The sequence below is a fragment of the Diabrotica undecimpunctata genome, chromosome 9 (assembly GCF_040954645.1).
Source record: "Diabrotica undecimpunctata isolate CICGRU chromosome 9, icDiaUnde3, whole genome shotgun sequence".
Classification (NCBI taxonomy): domain Eukaryota; kingdom Metazoa; phylum Arthropoda; class Insecta; order Coleoptera; family Chrysomelidae; genus Diabrotica; species Diabrotica undecimpunctata.
Window position 1 is genome coordinate 23,334,262 of NC_092811.1, and position 22,095 is coordinate 23,356,356.

Here is a 22,095-nt window from a genome sequence, read left to right on the forward strand (position 1 = left end):
GTACGAAAAATTTGTAGTTAATTTCGTACCAGAATAAAGTTAATCAAAATGGGTAAACAAATTATGATGGTATTGCTTACAATCGTATTCAAACTGAAAATGAATAGTGCGAGTTCTGGCGTTTACGTGATAACTAAAGGTACGTTACTTTTTTTAATCGACAATATCATTCCAGCTCACACGTGAGAATTATGTAATTTCCTTAATAGGTTTGGCTGCAATTTTTAAAAAATTACCAATCTATACAATCAAAATCAAACCTTTTAGCAAAACAAATATTAAAGCCTCTAATTCTCAACCATTTTCGGCGATCAATTGCTTATTTAATTCGTTCTTCTTGTTCCGGTACCCTATTAGGTCCCCATACGTTGGCAGTTACATGAGTGAATTGTTTACAGTCTTCAGCTAATCGGTATAATACACTACTCAACAATTGAAGTGGATAATTTTAAAATTCCTAAAATTAACATATAAAATTAATTTTAAAATAATTGCTTGTACTATACTCTATATGTTATCTTTATTGCCAATATTTTTTGCATGTGGTTTGTTTCTCCCTATTATTATCGGCCCTTATCTCGTACAAAAAAAGACATGTTGTTCCAAACATGAATATATGATTCGTACAAAAGTGCTTGTATTGGCTTTACCAGTTGTCAATAAGAAATCTATTTATCACAAAAAAAAAATATGCCGCAAAGACGTTTAGAACTAGTGCAGCTCGAGCAATTAGTTCGTTGGATTCAACAAGGTATAACTCAACAAGAGGTTGCTATGAGGCTAAATGTGTCGCAAAGTGCGATAAGTCGTGCATGGAATCGGTATGTAGCAACTGGATCTGCAATATACAGGCATTGAGGAGAAAGAGAACGATCTACAACTCGTCGGCAAGACCGTTTTGTAGTTCTGACGGCAAGAAGAAACCCCACATTCACGGCTTCCAGAATTAACAGTATCTTCAGGCATGGACGAGCGATTTCCAGTCAAACTGTCAGAAGACGGTTACATGCATCCAATTTAAGGTCTAGACGGCGCGCTACCCATCAACGACTAACTAGGGAGCAGCGTGCATGCAGATATCGCTGGGCGATGGAACACTATCAGTGGAATTTCGAAAATTGGAGAAATTGTCTCTATACAGACGAGTCCAGATTTCGTTTGTATAGGAATGATGGCCAAATATTGGTGTGGAGGGAAAGAGGACAGCGTTACAATGAAAATCTGAGAGTCCCAACCACTCTTTTTGGAGGTGGATCCGTTTGCGTGTGGGGAGACATATGTTTTGACGGTCGCACGGACTTAGTCGTCTTAATTAATGAGACAATGACTGCTACACGATATTGAGACAGAGTCATAGTACCAATAGTTGTTGCATTTTTTGGTGCAATAGGCGAACACTTTGTTCTGAATGATGATAATGCTCGCCCTCACCATGCGAGAATTGTCAACGAGTGTATAGAAGTGTATAGAGTCTATAGAAGCATGGCATTACAAGAATGGAGTGGCCACCGTGTTCACCTGATATGATTTGCATTGAACAGGTTTGGGCCGAAATGTCTAGGCAACAAAACAGTCTCCTTCAACCGCCCCAAACCATAGATCAGTTGGCCAATACATTACCCCCGATTTGGGAACATATACTGAAGCAGTTCATCAATAATTTATTAAGAGGTCTTTCAAATAGAGTTAGAGCACTGAGGCGACACAGAGGTGGACCCACACACTATTAATTTAAAGAAAGAAAGAAACAAAGAAAGTTTAGGTTGGTAATTTTACAATTTTTGTTTATTTTCTATTTTTTTTTTCTTAAAGAATTTCTTTCTTTTGGTTCATCTGTACGAAAATACGAAGTAGAAATAAATCTTTATTTATATCACTCCATTTTTCTATTTGACCTTATGAACAAAAAATAAAATACACATTTTCATAATATCCACTTCAATTGTTGAGAAGTGTAGTTGTCCGACACTGCGTATTTCTGTGCAATCGCGAATGTTGAAATTCCTCTGCGGTGCTTGATTTTACATTTCATAAAAAGCTTAAGGATTTTGTACAGGTCTTCTCATAACAACGTGCTCTAAGTATGAATTTTTATTAACTTATTTTAATAGTTTTCAATAGCTAACGACGAACGGTGTTTTCTCTAGTTGACACAGCTTCATTTGTCTGAAACGCTGTCCGGGGTATTCGGAGCATTCTTCATGCAAAAAAAATCTCAAACGCCTCTAGGATATTGCTCGTATTAGCCTTCAGAGTTCAGGTCTCGGTGCCATATATATAACTAGCTGAGCAAATATAACACTTGATCATTTTTTGACGTAATTTTAGGTTGAGTCTGTGATTACAGAAGGAAGATTTTATTTTCATTTTTATCCTGTGTAGCATATCTGAAAAATAAGAGTGTGAGAGATGTGTAGCATATTTCAATCAAAATATTTTTTAATAATAGAAGATCATTCTCTAGGTAGTCTGGAAGACCTAGCCTTATGACACGTGTTTTTTATCCTGTTATACGGTTAATTTTTATTTTCAATCTTATACCAGCATTAAAAAAAAGTGTCATAAGGCTATCTCATCCAGACTACCTACAGGAAGATCTTCTATAAATTAAAAAATATATTGATTGAGAATAAAATTATTGACAATGTAAAAATAGCAACCTGTATGCTGTATTTTATATTTTATTTTATAGCTTTATTTTAAAACCAAAAATATCCTACAGATAAGTTAGAGAAAATTAATATACTGTGCAGCATTAATTTTACTCAGAGTGAGTATTATTTTCCACAAATGCGATTGTAGAATCAAGAAACAAAGACCACATCATGGATTCCAACAAGATTAAAATATCCTACAGATAATTAGAGAAAATTAATATACTGTGCAGCATTAATTTTACTCAGAGTGAGTATTATTTTCCACAAATGCGATTGTAGAATCAAGAAACAAAGACCACATCATGGATTCCAACAAGAAAACACTGAAAACTTTTGTTTTCAACACTTCCACAAAAATTATTTTAAATTATTATCACTACAGCTGTTTCGGCCAGAGTGCCTTTCTAAATTGATTTATTTTTGGTTTGTCTGTTTGTCTCAAGTTGGTCATTCAGAATTATATCTGTGTTTTTTAATTTGTTGATTTTCATAGATTCTAACAAAGATAGCTTAAGGCCTTTATTTTGAATGTGAAGAATTTGAACTTCGTCATTAAAACAATGATTATCGTCTAAAAGGTGAAATGCGTACGTAGTCAATTTTTCTACTATTGACAGCCGTTTTATGTTCTGCTATACTTTGCATAAAAGTTCTACCAGTTTGATTCATGTAAGTTTTTGGGAAGACGCCACATTTAAGCTTTGTATACACCGCTGTGTAATTGCTTTTTCCTTTGGCACTTGTTGTTCAAGTTGTATGGTACAGTGAGGGAAACTGCCATACCAGGCAGTACATCTAGTCTTGATGATAAGTAAAAGTATTATATAAAAAAAGTATAATACTGGGGGTCTAACGGATATAATTTGAAAGATATGCGCTTAGGAAATTAATTTTTATTGATTTATAATATTAATAAATTATAAATAAATTATAATAAATAACTTGAAAGTAATTAAGTAATGAATACTTGACTTAATCTTAAATGTTTAAATTGTAGCCCTTGTTGTATTTGACAGTAACCCAAACGTTGTACAAATTCTTGTAGAACCTTGTTTATGCTTTGTTGAGAAATATTGTATATTTCTTTACGAATTCCTGTTTTTAGGTCTCCAATATTTGCAGGTTTCGTTTTATAAACAACATTCTTTAAATTACCTTACATAAAATAATCAAAGGCATTGAGATCTGATGACCTTGCTGGCCATTCAATATGTCAACGTCTTCCAATCCACCTGTTCAGAAAAATGTTCGTTTAGGTACCTTCGAACATCTAAAGCATAATACTGAGGCACACCATCCTATTGAAACCATTAACTTTTATCAAAACCTTCAAGATTAACTGTACTGGGGAATAAAGTAACTAAAGTAGTTACGAGATACCCACTGAATGTATGCTGGCCCATTTAAATTACCTTCGAAATGATTTTATTTCTTACAACGCTAGCCCATACGTTTACCTTTTGCGGATATTGTATAATATACATATTATGACGTTCCGGCATCTAGTTGAAGTTTTCCTTTGCCCAGTATCTACAATTCTGACGGTTGAACTCGCCATTTAATTTGAATGTAGCTTCATCAGAAAAAATAATATTTTGAACCAAGAAAGGGTTTCGGTGGCTGTTATCAATCATTATTTCGCAAAATTGTATTCTTTTATCTGGATCATTCTCGTTTCATTCCTGAAAAACTGTGCGTTTTACTTACTTTACTTACTTTTACGTACTTTGTGTACCGCTGTTTTGCAAATATCGAGATCACTACTAACCTTACGAAGTGTGCGCATCTTCTTCAATTAATTTCTACTTAAAATTAATTATAAGCAATAATACAGAAAATTCACGAATTAATACAATTATTGTACTACTTAATTGTTATTGAACGTTACTAAAAATAATTACAGTTTACCAAAAACTAGAAGTAGGCTACTTTTTGCAATTGATAATAAATAATTTATGTTCTAAGGGCATATCTTTCAAATTATATCCATTGGACTCGAGTATTATACTTTTTTGAAATCAGCTCATTTTTATCGATCTAAAAATATCCTAAAATATAGGGTATTATATTTAAAAAAGAGCCGATGACGTCATCACTGTAATGTGTATCACCTTGTATAATAAAATGTTATTGTAAAATGTAGAACATTAAATTTAAAAATCGACGTGTTTTGTATTTTTTTTAAAAGGCTTTCTATTTAGGAAATATCGAATTTATTCCATACTTTTCGGACACACTGTATACACGACACTGCTTTTGGTTCCCACTAATTAAATTTCGGCATTGTGATTCGTTTTAAAGAATCTTTTAAATAGCTTATGTTTCAAATTTTATACTAAATTTTGTATCAATTAGAAAGTTTACTGTTTTAGATACAGGTATAGAACAAGCCTTAGTTCCAGCACTAAAACTTGAACAGAAAGAAAATACTTTATATTACTTTGGATATACAACGGAGGTAAGTAATTTATTACTCTTTATTAGCTTACGAGCATTCTTAAATGGTTGAATCTTAAGTCATGTGCAGTGAAACAGTGAACCATTGAGCGCATTATTTAGAATTTTCCTAATCACAAATAATTTTTGTCATATTTTTCAAGCAAGAAAAAATAAATTAGTCATATAATCATATCATTATCATCATTAACAGCAATTTTAACTATGTCAGATCTAGGCCTCCCTTAGGTGTCGATTCATTATTGTTTGTTGTTTTTTTTGCATCCATTCGTGACCAGCCAATCGTTTGATGTATCAGTCCATCTGGTTTGAGGTCTGCCTCTACTTCTCTTGTTTGCTGTTGGTTGCCATTTAGTAATTCGCTTTGTCCAACGGTAGTCTTTCATTCTTCCTATGTGTCCTGCCCAGTTCCATTTTAATATGACAATCTTTTGGACTACATCTGTAACTTTTGTTCGTCTTGTATACTACGATAAATATTAATATAATATAGCTCGGATTTTTGACTTCTTTCCAGGACACATATTTCTGGCTTTTAAATTTAAATTTCAGAGACAAAATTTGATAAATATAGAGTTTTAGTAATTTGTTTTTTATAATTTTGCAGCTGTAGTAATTTGCAACTAATAAATTACAATTGGGAAAATTTTGGGACTTTTTTTCAATTACTCAAGACATCTAATAGGCCTTTACATGTTTTTCGTACTGTTTTGATAAAAAATTTGAGAGTTAGGGATCATTACTTGGCAAAGATATTTTTATTTGTTACGTTAGGCACTTTATTCTTTATTTACGTATTGTTTTTAACAACAATAGTTCCTTTAACATTTTTTTATCATAATACTTTTGTTTAATAATGGTTTGTCCGTATTGTGAGAATAAGCTAAGGTCTTTATGACGTAATGTCATGTTCAATTTTTTCCATTTCGATTCATTCGGCGAATTACGCGCTACTTTCTGTATCTTTAAGTACTAATTAAGTCGTTTAAGTACTATTAGCTTAAGGCCTTTATGGCACATTTAGTATATTAGTATATAGCAATTCTTCTTCTTTAGATGCAAATCCACTAATGGATGTTAGCGGTCACATTTTCCATTAATTCTCTATTTCTTGCAATATGTATCAGAGATTGTATGTCGTTTATTTCCTGTCCATTGCCTTATGTTTCGGAGCCAGGACATTTTCTTGCGTCCCATTTCTCTCTTGCCTTCAATTTTACCCTCGATTATAAGTTGGAGGAACTGGTATTTTTTCGCCGTTTTCCTTTTCTTGATGGTTTCGAAAAGTTGGCGTTCTTGGCTTATTCTTTTAAGGACATCCATATTTGTGATTTTCGCTGTCCATCGTATTTTTAGGATACGGCGATAGAGCCACATTTCGAAAGCTTCTAATCTGTTTATATCCCTCGTTTTGAGTGTCCAGCCCTCTACGCCATATAGCAGCACTGACCACACGTAGCACTTAGTAAACCTTAGTCTCAGTTGAAGATCGAATTCTGAACAAGTCAGTACCTTCTTGAATTTTACGAAAGCTTGGAGCAAGCCTCGAGCTTGCTTAATGCGACATTTTACTTCCCTGTCCGATGCCCAGTCTTCAAAAAGCCACGATCCCAGGTATTTAAATTTACTCACTCATTCAATGGACTTAGTATTCAGTGTTATGGTGGAGTTTTCAAGTGCATCCAAGTTTCTGAAGATTATCATAAATTTGGTTTTTTTGGTATTAATCTCTAATCCCATTCGCTTACTGTATTCTCCGTTTATAGTGACAAGTTGTTGAAGATCGACTATGTTGTCAGAAATTAAGACACCATCATCAGCATATCGTATGTTGTTGATCAATACTCCATTCACTTTGATTCCCATCTTTGCATCCTCCAAAGACTCTTGAAATATGGTTTCCGAATAAATGTTAAATAAAAGAGGGGAAAGCACACATCCCTGTCGAACGCCCTTTCTTATATGTATGGGTTTGGATATAGAATTGTATATTTTTAACTGTGCCGTTTGATGCCAGTACAAGTTTTCAATGCATCTTATGTCTTTTTGGTCTATATCAACTTTCTTGAGGATCTGCATTAACTTGTGGTGTTGGACACGATCAAACGCTTTTTGGTAATCTAAAAAGCATAGGAACACATATAGCATTATATAGCAATATATTCGTTAAATTATGTAATTCGTCGCTGGTTCCTGTATGTTAAACCCTTTTGGTAGCCTGCCATGTTTGATTTTTTCGTCATTGTACTAGATATCCTCCCCCTTTTAACGAGATCTCATACGTCCAGATCTAAACATTTTACCCCCCACTTTTTTTTTCAAGAAAAAGTTTTTTACTTGGAAACAATTAAATTGCCCATACGTATAGACTGGCTGAAATTTGCTAAATCATCATATTTTATAGTATAGAATACGCCTGTAAAATTTTAACTAAATCGAGAGGGATCGGCTGACCAACTTTACATAGTTGACGTGGAATTACACAATTGACTTTCATAGTATGCTGAACTCACTGGATATTATGTTTCAGATACACGCACAAACTCACAACTGAATACTCAAGTCTATTGAAGTCTGGGATTAAATTTTTTCACAAAATTATGTTATATAGCACTTGAAAAACAAAAAGTGGAAGTAAAATTTCAAAACCAAATTTAATATTATACAGAGTGGTCCCTAAGTAATTGTACAAAAAGAAACCATAGATTCTACACTTTAAAATATTGTGATTTAAGTCAAATTACTTTAATAAATTGTTGATATTAAGAAAGATACAGGGTGTTAAAGTAAAAATTAAAGATTTTAATTTTCACTATAACTTATATGTTTGTAAAGATTTATGTATAAAAATTCATAACTGGGTACTTTTGATTATCAGAAATTATAATCTGATACATACTTTAATGTAGCTGATAGAGGGCGCCACATATTCCACATATGTGGCATACATTTGCATTTAACTTTTTTGCTTTTTAAGTTACCGCTTTAGACCCAATGATGCTATTTGATATGAGACGATCTTTTATGGAATGTATTGACAAATGAATTAAATAAAATGGTGGACATATCGAACACTTACTTTGACAAAAAGTTTAATGTTAGTTTAACTATTTCTTAATTTGGTTTAAAAATAAAATATTTTTATTATGACTTTAATTTAATACAAAACGTAAAATGTTTGATGTAAAATCCAATTATTCTGTTATTTTGTCAAATCCTACTATTCTATCTTGCTAATATATTTATTTTATTTAATATTTCGATAAATATTAACTTTATTAAAGGCATTTTATACCAAAATTCAGAAGTATTGATGTTTTTTTTATAATTGTCTTTCGCTGCTTGGAGTAATTGCGTTAAATCTGAATTAGTTGTTTTGTAAAATGCAATTATCTCGAAAACTGTTGAGTTTTGAAGTTATTAACAAGTATACGTATTTTTGGTAAAATAATGTATCTTTAATATTTTATATCACAAACACCGGTAACTTAACCCGGCAACTGTGTTGTGGGGTGAAAATCACCCACGTCGTTCATTAGCGCTTGTTAAAATAGTGGCAACATCGCCAGATTCATCTGGCGCCACGAGTACCTTCCCATAATATAACAGATCTTGTATTGCATTATAAATTTCAGTATATAAATAAGATTTGAACGAGTGGTGTCGCGTTCTTTGGACTTTTGGGTGATTTTAACCACACCACACAGTTGAAGTGCAGTAATATTTAGTTTTTGGGTAATTTTAACCCCACAACACCGGTTAATTATTAACAGGTAAGTTCTTATACTAGCACAATTTATCTTTATTTTTTTAACAGAAACATAATGTAATTGGTAGGAATATTGAAAATTGATTAGATATTTTTAATTTCAGACATATAGAAATATGTGTAGTTGGGAGAAAGAACAAGAAGCTCTCTTGAAGCTTTGGCAGGATGAATTAACTGGATCAGAGTTAGGATCAGAAAGCGAATCTGAAAATGAAAGTCAGCAGGTTAGCCTTTGTCCCAGTGAGGATGTTTTAGAAAACCAACTTCAATCAGTGGAAAATTGTCAGCCTGGAGGTTCTAGATTCCTCTCAAGACAACAATAAGTTTGAAGATAATAAAGTAAGACAATCTAAGTTTTTTATCGGACGGGATGGGAAAACAAAATGAGCAAAGAACTGTCCTAATAAATCGGTTAGAACACGACAAGAAAATTTAATAACTTTACTTCCCGGTGTTCGAAATAATGCAAAATATTGCAAGTCGCCCATTTCTTGTTGGGAATTATTCATGGATAATATTATTGTGGAAGATATTGTCCACTGCACTAATAAAAAAATCAGTTTAGTCGCTCAGAATTATAATGACCAACATAAATATATCACCAAGTCTACGGACGCAGAAGAAATTCGTGCAGTTTTCGGATTATTATATCTATCAGGCGTTTATAAAGCCAACAGGTTAAATCTGGAGGATCTGTGGGCTACAGATGGAACAGGAATTGACATTTTCAGGTTAACAATGTCCCTGCAAAGATTTATATTACTTTTAAAATGCCTACGATTCGATAATATCGAAAATAGAGAAGAACGAAAAAGAGTAGATAAACTGGCAGCTATACGAGCTGTTTTTGATCGATTTGTATCCAATTATCAACAATATTTTATTCCTAGTCAATACTTGACGATCGATGAAAAATTAGAATCTTTTCGGGGACGTTGTTCCTTTCGGCAATATATCCCCAATAAGCCGTCCAAATATGGAATTAAAATATTTGCCTTAGTGGATGCCAAAACATTCTACATTTTAAATTTAGAGGTATATGTTGGCTCACAGCCTGCACGACCTTTTCAATTTAGTAATAGACCGTTTGATGTAGTAAACAGGCTTGTAAATCCAGTCCGTGGTACTAACCGCAATATTACATTCGACAACTGGTTTACCAGCATACCGCTAATGAAACATTTGCTTAATGAACATCGGTTAACATCTGTTGGAACTATTCGTAAAAACAAGAGGGAAATACCGACAATCTTTTTGAATTCCAAAAACAGAGCTGAAAACCACGCAATTTTCGGATTTAAAAAAGACATTTCTTTGGTGTCCTTTGTCCCGAAGAAAAATAAAATAGTGTTAGTAGTTTCTTCACTTCATAATGATACAGAATTTGACCACAAATCAAATAAACGTGAGATTATAGACTTTTATAATCACACAAAAGGTGGCGTAGACATGGTTGACGAAATGTCTGCGTTATATAATGTGCATAATGCTAATGTAATAGCAAGCGATGGCCTCTAACAATTTTTTTCACTGCTTAATAATGCAGGAATAAATAGTTATGTTATTTATCAACATAACAAGCCAACTGAAAAACTAAAACGCAGATTTTTTTTTAAAAGAACTTGGTTTGGCACTAATTAAACCATATATTGAAGAAAGAGGTAACAATCAAAGAATACCATCAGACATAAGAGCCAAACTAAAAAGAAATGATGGCGGAAAGGACTCTCAAGGACCTCCAAACAAGAAGCAACGAACAACATCCAGATGTGGAGTGTGTCCCCGTGGAAAGGACAGAAAGTGCCAAAAAAAATGTGTGAAATGTGACATTTTTCTTTGTCTTGAACATTGTGTATATTTTTGTTCTAAATGTGCACATAATTGTTAATTATGCTATTTAAACAAAAGTTCCTAGTTACTTTTTATAAAATTTGTATTTTTTTTTATTCTATATCTCTAATAAAAATTTTGGTAACAAAAATTGTGGTAGTGGTTTAAATATAAACTAAATTTTAGTATATTTCTTAAATCGTTGAATTTTTAACGGAAATTTTTTAAATGATTTATCTTTGAAAAATATTATATAACAATATAACCATGATTTAAAATCTTAAGGTTGCATGTAAAAATAAAATATTTTCTCAATTTTATAAATAAAAAAAAATGGGGTGATAATTACCCCAACACACAGCTCCTGTCAGAAAATTTCACCACACAGTCGCCGGGTTAAAGAGCAAAAAAGTTAAGTGCAAATGTATGCCACATATGTGGCATATGTGGCGCCCTCTATCAGCTACATTAAAGCATGCATCAAATTATAATTTATGATGTTCAATAGTACAAAGTTATATGAATGTTGAGACATAAATGTTCACAAACATAAAAGTTATAGCGAAAATTAAAATTTTAAATTTCCACTTTAACACCCTGTATCTTTCTTAATATCAACATTTTATTAAAGCAATTTGGCTTAAATCGTAATTTTAAAGTGTAGAATCTATGGTGTCTTTCTGTACAATTACTTAAGGACCACCCTATATAGTTCTTAGTAACTATTTTAAATTTTTAGGTAATATAAAATAACCAACACATTTTTTTTAGGGTACTTGGTTCCAAGCAATGGAGTTTTGCAAATCACTTAATATGGATTTAGTTAGTATAGAAACTGAGGAAGAAAACGATTTTCTACTTGATCAGATGATAGATTTCTGTAAGTGATAGAGTTAATACATATGGTTTAGAATATTAAGGAAATACGTTTGTTTATATGTAGGTATTTATTTAAAAATACCAATAGGAAATAGCTAACGCAAAAACTAAATATATTAAAATAATGAGTGGGTTGCACATGTAAGTCCATTTCAACAGGTTTGTAAAAATAGATGTAGGATTTAACAATCTATTGTATTGAACCTTGAACTACCAGATTCATATTATAAATAGGTCAATATTACAAATGCATTCTTCTCATGGCGCCGTCTTCTTTCGAAGGTTGGCGATCTAAATGGCAATTGTAGCTTTGGAAACTGCTACGCGAAAGATTTCTGCGGATGAGCGGTCGAACCATCTCCTCAGGTCTTTCAGTTGAGTGAGGTGAGTAAGGTGAGTGGCTGGGGTGAGTGAGTGAGTGGATCAAATTTTAACAAAAAATTTTGTAGTCGTTCCTTAATAAATTTCAAAATCTAACGTAATTTTTAATTTTCCAGCTACAATGTAGTCTTTTAGTTCTATTGGACTTGGTGTTGTTGAAACATAGTGTTTAAACGTGACCAGTAATGGGTATCATCTGCTCGTCAACGTAAACATCACTTTCGTGAGGAAGCTTTAGTACTGCTTAATGACTATTGTTGATAAGTGGTCGAACTATCCATAATTTATCGCTTGTTTGCATTTCATTTGTTATTTTATGATTGTTATTAACTAGTATTGTTTCTAAGAAGAAAGTATCTGTCTAGAAATACTGTAAAAATCTGTGATAGAGTTATAGGCATTTAGGGGAGAGTGAGGCGAGTGAGTGAGGTAAGTGAATGAGGTGAGTAAGTGGTGTGAGTGAGCGTGGTAAGTGAGTGTAGTAAGTGAGCATTCATATAGAAATTGGAATAAGTACAGGTTCATGTTTTCATAATTATGCACGTACAACAGATAACACTCGAATTACTAGAGCGGACAAAAAGGCTGAAAATGCAACAAAAAAAGTAGAGTTCGTCGAGGTCAATAGCAAAGAGATGGCTCTAGATATTTTATAAGGAGCTATGTCGCTTTATGGGTGTGAAATAGACGATTTTGTACGGTTAGCAAAAAAAAATGCATTTTTAAACGAGTTTTTCCTGAAATAATTGTTCACTGTATCTCAAACTACTTGACCGATCCTTCTCAAATTTTGCACATTTTTTTTATAAATAAATCACTAGGTCACAAGGTCGAGATATTGTCCATTCTGTTGTTATAATTAATTTTGCAATATCAAATTAGTCAAATATTAACAAAAAAAGTAATGTGTAACTTCCAGTAAATATAATCCACCTGCTGTCACCGAGTCAGATATCAATATACGAACTCATATGTAATTACTTATATGCATCCGGATATTTAATATAAATTTGTTACAATCATTTAATTCATAAACATAATATAAATAATTTAACAATTTGTGGCAAATGGACTAATTTGGATTCCAAACACACTATCATCATCATCATCATTAAAGAATCTCATAAACTACCGAAATCTTTTTGTTTTTTTTTACTTTTTTGTCTCTTTCTTGCATTAGCTGTCATTGGCTTCTTCTTCTTCTGGTTCCTATCCGTTTCGGATGTTGGAAATCATATTGGCAATCATGACCTTGCTCGCTGCGGCTCGAAACAGCTCCGTTGAGGTTTTCTTAAACCATGTTCTTAAATTCCGCAGCCATGATATACTCCTTCTACCGGGTCCTCGCTTACCTTTGACTTTACCTTGCAATATAGACTGCAGCAGGGAGTAACGGTGCTGATTTCTCATAACGTGTCCCAGATATTGCAATTTTATGCGTTTGATCGTAAACACAATCTCTGGTTCCTTCTTCATTTTTTCTAGAACTTCCTTGTTCGTGATCCTTGCTGTCCATGATATTCTCAGCATTCTTCTATAAAGCCACATCTCAAATGTTTCAAGTTTTTTAATAGTGGTGTCTGTAAGCGTCCATGCCTCCGCCCCGTACAACAACACAGAGAAAACATAGCATCTCAAATGTCTCATTTTTGTATCCAGGGATATGTTGTGACTTTTGAAGATGGCGCTCATTTTGTTAAAGACCGTTCTTGCCTTTCCTATGCGGCACTTTATTTCCTGTATATTGCTCCACTGTTCGTTTATAATAGTTCCCAGGTAGCAATACTGTTTTACTCGCTCTATCTGCGTCCCATTAATGTATAGATGAGCCCCATTTATATTCTCCTTGCTGACAATCATTTGTTTGGTTTTGTGGGTATTAATGTTTAGTCCGTACTGTTGACTGTACTCGTTTATTCTGTCCATTAGCCTCTGAAGTCCCTCTAAACTATCTGCTATCACCATGGTGTCGTCAGCATATCTAACTTTGTTTACTCTTTCACCATTTAGAAGGATGCCTTCGTCTATTCCGTAAAGAGCCTCGTTAAAAATTTTTTCTGAGTACATATTAAATATCAACGGCGATAGAATACATCCCTGTCTAACTCCGCGTAGTATTTTTATGTGATCTGTTTCTTCTCCGTTAATTTTCATGTATGCTTTTTGATTCCAGTATAATTCTGAAATTATTCTGAGGTCTTTGTCATCCAGGTCTGCTTCTTTTCAAAAGTTTATCATCTTTTGATGTTGAACTCTGTCAAATGCCTTTTCATAGTCGATCAAGCACGCGTATACGTCGCAGTTAACGTCCCTGCATCTTTGAATCAGTACCTGTACTCCGAAAAGTGCCTCTCTGGTACCCACTGCGTTAGTGAAGCCGAACTGTCTGTCTGATATTTGTTCCTCGCACTTCTTATAAATTCTTCCATGGATGACTCTAAGAAACAGTTTCAACATGTGGCTCATTAGGCTGATTGTTCGATATTCTTCGCACTTTTTAGCACCCTGTTTTTTAGGTATCGCTATGAATTCTGATTCTAGCCATTTATCAGGGATGATTCCTGTATTGTATATTTTATTGAAGACAGCCGTGATCCAATTTATTCCTTCATCCTCCAAGAGTTTTAAAAATTCAGCTTCGATATTATCAGGCCCTACAGCTTTTCTGCTTTTCATCCGTTTTATTGCTTCTTCTACCTCGGATTTAAGTATGTCCGGGCCCGTCATCCTCTCTGAAAATGGATGCCTATAATCCGTTCTTTGATCTTGAAAAAGTGTCTCCAAATATATTCTCCATTTGTCCTTCATCTCTTGGGTGTCAATGATTAATTTTCCATTGGTGTCTATGAGTTTCATTTGTGTTCTCTTTTTAAAAGTACCCGTTATTTCTTTTACCTTTTTGTGTACATTAAAATTGTCATGCTTGGCTTGTAGTCTTTCTATTTCTTTACATTTCTCTACAGCTTCTTTTTCTTTAGCTTCTCTTATTTTTCTTCTGATGTAAGCCTGCATTTTTTTGTATTCATCTTTATTTCCTTTAATTAACCTTCTGCGTTCCATTAAGTGAAGGATTTCTGGAGTCATCCAAGATTTCTTCTTTGTTTCTTTGTTTGGTTTTAGCAGATCTTGTTTAGTTTTCTTAATTATTTCTTCGAATTGATTGATTTCTCGTTGGATTGGTCATTGGCTTAAGTTTTAATATTTTTGTATCAAAATTTCAGCAAATATTCTCAAATTGTTACTGTTTAAAATATTAAAAAACACTTCCTCCTCCCCAAGCCCTGAGTTCTAATACGGACGTACAGACAGACATGGATAATTCAAAGTTTTCACATTTTAATATCATAAAATGTGTAAAAATAAAAAGTGTGTTCGATATTTGAACAGTTAATATTATGTTCGCCTTAACACCTTTTTTAATTTTTAGTTGGTGACGCTCCCGAATATCGGTTTTGGACATCAGGAACTACATTGGCTTACAACAAATGGGTATGGATGGGAACCGGCCGACCAATTTTGTATGCTAACTGGGAATCAGGTGAACCTAATAATTTAGGAAATAACGACACATGCCTCGAGATTTCATACTACAAGAAAAGTCTTCAATGGAACGACATAGATCAAAATGAGAAATTGTATGCTATTTGTGAGGCTAGAATTACAAAATCGATGGCAGAAATGGTTTCTAACCTGTGCAATTCAAACAGCACTGCAAGTATTAAAAATAAAAATTAGACCCATTTAAAGGCATCCACAAAAATGAATTTGAAAAGAAACAGTACACTAAAGAATTTAGAAGCAATTGTTTGTTGTGAGTTTTCTTATCTCAATATAGGCTAGATGGTTACACCAGTCTTGTTTTGTACACCCGCAATTGTGTATCTTATTTACCCTGATCCTTTGAACTAGACTAAAAAACTAGAAAAACGAAAAGTAGTAAATATATCAAATTTTATAAATAACTATAGGGTAAAGGAATGAGAGATGGACCACCTTTTAGAAAACTGAAGCATATTTCTTTATTAAATAAAAAGAATAAAAAAAATTATATAACATAATTTAACATTGTTATTTGTTTTGGTATAAGTAAAAACTAGAAATTAAAATTCTTAAACCTAAAAAAAATATATAATGCACTGGCACGTCATCGGTCCATCTCTCCTCAACTGTAGAAGTGAGATGGGCCACTAGGAGTAGGAAAGATGGACCAAACCTTTTTCTTTTTAATAGCAAGAGACTTTCTGCACTTGTTACAGAGATTAGCGAAGCCAATACAAATTTCATGTAACCATCGCCTACAAAAAATACATTGTATTGTAACCATTCATCTATTTTACATGTTCGTTTACATTTTCAATATCACTCATGTTTTCATCATCACTAGTGTCGTTAAGAGTAACATCTTCAGATAGTGACGATTCGCTTGGTTTTCTCTGACGTTTTTGTCTTTTTATAGGTTTTGAGCTTGTTTTAATCAAGCTTGAGCTTGAGCTTGTTTTAATCAAAGCATCCTTCTTCATTTTAATAAAGTCTTGAGCAGTAATACCTCGTTATTTTTTTACGAACTCTCTTTACTGCTGCGGCCAATACAGACACGGGCGGTACCTCATCAAGAGCCTTTCCGGGAGTTATATCTTCATCAGTAATTGATGACTTGTTTGGGCTACCGTGCATGGATATTTCATCACTGATTTCAGAAGGACCTGGTTAAGGAGATTCTGATCTAACTGGAAAATTCATTGTTTCTGTTTCTGATGGGGTATGTGTCAAAAATGCATATTTTGGAATGACTAATGGATTAAACGAATAAATTCCCGTGGATTTAAATGCAGAAGCCGCATTTTGGACAGTTGCTGAGTTTCCCCATGCTCGACCTAAGAGTTTACCAAACTTAAGACGTTTTAGAACCCTGTTTGTGTTATTCTGTACCATAAAACGACATTCAGTATAAAAGTTGCTGTTAAGGGACTTAAAAAACATGATCCACAGGCCGTCGGTAATATGTTGTGTGGGATGGCAAACAACATAAAATTATTTCGTGCAAATTCTAGTAGATCCAGGTTGGTTTTATGGGATGTGTGGCCATCTAATATTAATAAGGTTTTACATGGAGGCTTTCTCGGCAAAAAGTATGTTTGTAATCATTCTAAGAAAATAACACTGTTAACTTATGCTGATTTTTCCGACATCCTAATCTTGGAACCCGGTGGCATACTATAATGCCACTCGTCTTTCTTATTTTCCCCTTAAAAATAGAATATGGGGAAAGAAAATCCTTTCTGCACTACAGCAAGCTATTACACTGATCGTTTTACCTTTTTCCACAGGGTGCAAAGCCTGCTTTTTGTAGATTTTTTATATGACTAACGATTTTAGCTTCAACAGCAGTTATTAAAGGATTGTGACAATCTGGACCCAATCGGTTTATCTTATCGATATTGTTTGTTTTTATTCGACGTTTAAAAGTCGTTTTGGGTATTCCAAATGCTTTGGCAGCTTCATTTATACCCATACCACCATTCTTTACAGCATCTACGGCATAACTTAGCTCCTTAGAGGTCCAGTTACCTCTCTTAGGTGTATTTTGTTTGCGAATATATTTATTGGGCATAATCCTAAAACAAAACATACTGGTCCAACTCTCCTCCTCGTAAGTGGTCCATCTATCCTCAAATAGGAGGACAGATGGACCAGCTCGTATTGTTTAAAATAAGCAGCCTACAGCAGTAGTTTTTACTCTATAATATACATTTTAAATATAGTTCAATAATAAACTAACAAAATAATCGGTCAAACAGGTGAGTTTTTACAAGAAATGAAATTAAAAAAAAACTCAAATAAAATTATCACACGTGGCAGTTTCAATACAAGATAAAACCAGAAAACTACGAACACAGTTTTTTGATCTCTGCTGTTTGGTTTTCTTTATTCAGTTTTATAGTTTGACCCAGATATATATAATCCTGAACTTGTTCTATTTCATCTTATCCGATCCTCATTGTGATGTCTTCATCTGTATTTGTTATGATTTTGGTCTTGCTGTAATTCATATTAAGGCCAATCTTTCCAGCTTCTACGTCCAGTTCTTTCATCATTTCAAATAGTTCTTCTTTTTTATCGGTTATAAATACGATGTCATCAGCGTACCTTAGATGATTTAAGCATTGTCCACAAATTGGTATACCTTTTTCTTCCCATTTTAATCTTTTAAAAATATCTTCCAGAGCCTGATTGAAAAGTTTCGGTGATATTGTGTCACTCTGTCTCACGCCTCTATTTTTTTTGTATTTATTTTGTTTATTCATATACTTTAATTGTTGTTTTGGCTTTTGGCAGAAAAATGTGATCATCATTATATTGGGAATTTTAAATTTTTTTTTTTTTTTATTTATTTATGCCTCAACCTCATAGGGTCATTGGCGTTGTACAATTTAGAGTTTTACAGTTTATTTAGTACATTTATGGAATGTAAGTATGATGTCAAATTTTTCATATCAGTTCCGTCACTTAATATTGCCTGTAAGGTATCTTGTAATTTATATTGAAGTCTCTCCATGCGATATAAAGGACACTCCAGTAAAATATGGCGAACACTGAGCACAATATCACATATGTTGCACTTTGGTTTTAATTCACTCTCTAGCAGATGTTTATGGGTGATGGCGGTGTGGCCTATTCTCAGACGAGATAGGATGGTTTGATGTTTACGCTTATTTGGGGTTGATTTCCAAGGTAATATGGAATGTTTTACTTCTCGTAGTTTGGATGTTGATTGATTCCACTTGGTCTGCCAATCATTGATTATTAAGTTCTTGATTACAGGTTTTATATCTAGATGTGGAATGCTTCTGATTTCTACAGCTTCCGGACTCGAGATTGCTAGTTTTGCCAAGGAATCTACTTCTTCGTTACCAGCAATTCCAATATGGGAAGGAATCCATACAAAGTTGACATTTATGTTCATAGTTTGCAGTTGGCTTAATGCTGATTTAATAAGTAGTAGACTTGGATGACTAGGATATAAGTTATTTAGGGCAATTACAGAACTTAGGGAATCCGTAATAATGACAGGGTTTTTGATACTATTTTCTACCACAAAATTTATTGCATTGAGAATAGCAGTTAATTCGGCTGTGTAAATGGATGTTAATTTAGGGAGTTTCATTAATATTTTTGTTTCATTAGACATAAATGCTGCTCCCACTCCATCTATAGTTTTAGAGGCATCGGTATATATAAGTGTATGGTTACTGTATGTCTTGAATTCTTGGAGGACATATTGATATAATGCTTTGGGATGGTTATCTGCTTTTTTATATATGGAGAGTTTGGTATTGATAGATGGGATGGGAACAGTCCAAGGCGGAACAATGTTAATATCGGGTATACAATAGATATCTTGAAATTTGAATTCAAGTTCATTGAGGTATCTATTTACCCTTTCATAAAAAGGAAGGTCAAGCCTAGCATGAGTTTTAAAGATATTCCTAAAACGGTCTGAATTTACATAGTGATTAACAGGATTCATAGGATTTGCCTGTATTGATGCCGCATATGTTAGTGAAAGTTGTTTTCTTCGGAATTCCAGGGGGACTTCTCCAGCTTCACAGTGTAAACTTTCAGTAGGGCTAGTATAAAAAGCACCTAGTATAGTTCGCAAAGCACTATTTTGTATTCGATCGAGTTGTTTTATGATATATGGTTTTGCTGAATCATAAATAATACAAGCGTAGTCGAGTTTGGACCTGATCAATGACTTGTACATAAGGGTCAGTGTTTTACTATCTGCTCCCCACGTGTTGTGTGCAACAGTTTTTATAATGTTAAGTGCAGATTGACAAGTACTTTTTAGATCATGAATGTGGTGGTTCCAGGATAATCTGTTGTCAAATGTCATGCCTAGACATTTAATTTTCTCAACATATTTTATTTCTTTATTAAACAGTTTTAATTCTGGAGTGATATAACTTCTTTTTTTTGAAAATAGCATAGCCTTTGATTTTGTTGTTGATAATTGAAGACCTGTGGAATTTGTCCATAATTCGAGATTCCATAGCACTTTCTGTAGATGGGTCTGAAGGGTTTTATCATTTATCCCCTTAACAAAAATGATTAAGTCATCTGCAAAGAGTCTAGCTTTTACTGGTAAGTCACAAGTGGAGATAATATTATTTATTGCAATAAGAAATAGGGAGACGCTTAAATTAGATCCTTGAGGAATTCCGTTTTTTTGAATTTTTGTATTAGATAAAGTACCGTTAACTCGTACATTAAAAGTTCGATGAGATAGGAAATTTTTTATGAATTGTGCTATATTACCTTTTATTCCCCATCGACTAAGTGTTTGAATAATACCATGTCGCCAAACTGTATCGTATGCTCTTGTTATGTCAAAAAATACTGCGATACATTTTTGTCCACATGCCATTGCTTCATGAATCTCAGACTCTAAACTAATAAGATTATCCAGTGTTGAACGACTTTTTCGGAATCCGCTTTGTTCCGGGGCAAGTAATTTATTATTTTCTAAAAACCACATTAATCTGTTGGATATGATTTTCTCGAGAACTTTACACATTACACAAGTTAGAGAAATAGGTCTATATGAATGTGACAGAGATTTTGGTTGATTTTGTTTATAAATAGGGATGACAATAGATGAACTCCAGATTTTTGGAAACTTGCTATATCTCCATATATTATTATAGATATTCAGCAAGTGTTTCTTTGCAGATGAAGGAAGTTTTTGAAGAAATATTGCAGGAATGTTATCAGGACCGGGAGAAGAGTTTTTTGTATTATTGAGTGAGTATTCTAATTCATCCATGGTTATGGGATAATTTAAAGCAGAAAGGTCATCAGGCGGTATATCAATACCTTTGGATTCCTCTTTCTCTTTTTTGGTCAAAAATCTGGAGGAAGAACATTATCACTTGAGAATCTTTCAAAACTATTAGCTAGAATATTAGCTATGTCTAGAGGGGAAGTGTATATTTTTTGTTTTTCTTCTAAGAAGTTAATGTGGTTTGGGGTATTTTCCCGGATATCTTTCGTACCATTTGCCATACTTTATTAATTGGTGTAGATGAATTTAATTCTGAAACAAACTTTTTCCATGATTCACGTTTACTTCTTTTAATTATAAATCTAGCTCGTGCTTTTAGTCGTTTGAATTCTAATTTATTTTCAAGTGTATTATATTTCCTGAATCGATTTAATGCTGTTTTTGAAAGTTTAATAGCTTCTTGACATTCAGAATTCCACCAAGGGACTGACGAATTTAATTGTTTAGAATTCATTTTACCAACGGCTTTTTTGGCAGCATTCAATAATACATTGGAAAACTCTTGAATTTGACTATCAATATTATTATTTGATTGTAAAATTTCATGTAATGCATTCATTTCATTTAAAACTAGATTATAATACTCTTGCCAATTTGCATTTTTGATATTCCATTTTTCAACATTATAAGAGTATTGTATACTGTCAGGATTTGATATTACAATCGGAAAATGGTCACTATCATTTAAATCAGAAAGTACATCCCAAGATAAGGTAGCTGATAATGCTGGATCACATATTGAAAGGTCTATGGCAGAGGATTTACCAGTAGAAATGTCAAAATGAGTATTTCTTCCATCGTTTAGTAGGTTTAACTGAAAATTGTCCAACATTATTTCGATTCTACGACCTAATGGAGTAATTATTTTTGATCCCCATATGTAATTATGTGCATTAAAATCTCCAACTATTAGACGAGGTGAAGGTATTTGTTTAATCAAGTCTGAGATTTCATTATTGCTTGGGTTTTGTGTAGGTGGAATGTATACATTACATATGTTCATTTTTATAGGCCCTTTGATAGTAATTGCGACCGCTTCAAGTTGTGTATTGATTTGAAGAATGTCTACATCGATGGATGAATGAGTGTAAATTGCTACGCCACCACTAGCATGGTCTACATTTTCTCTATTTTTATATGTGCATGTGTAGTGTTTTAAATTATGAACTTTAGTATTTTTAAAATGAGTTTCCTGTAAACAAAGTATGGATGGAGTAAGTTTTTTAATCATTTGTTGTAATATCTCAAGGCGAGTGTAATATCCTCGTAGGTTCCAC

General features: G+C 33.2%; 1 protein-coding gene across 1 annotated transcript; it reads left to right on the plus strand.

Moving 5' to 3' along the window:
• On the plus strand, positions 1 to 15,820 carry LOC140451443 (C-type lectin mosGCTL-7-like). The gene is made up of 4 exons (XM_072545250.1): positions 1 to 139; positions 5,030 to 5,115; positions 11,485 to 11,593; positions 15,401 to 15,820. The coding sequence occupies exons 1-4, from the start codon at positions 49 to 51 to the stop codon at positions 15,706 to 15,708; spliced, it is 594 nt and encodes a 197-aa protein (XP_072401351.1). The 5' UTR covers positions 1 to 48; the 3' UTR covers positions 15,709 to 15,820.
• Positions 15,821 to 22,095: the final 6,275 nt, after the last annotated feature.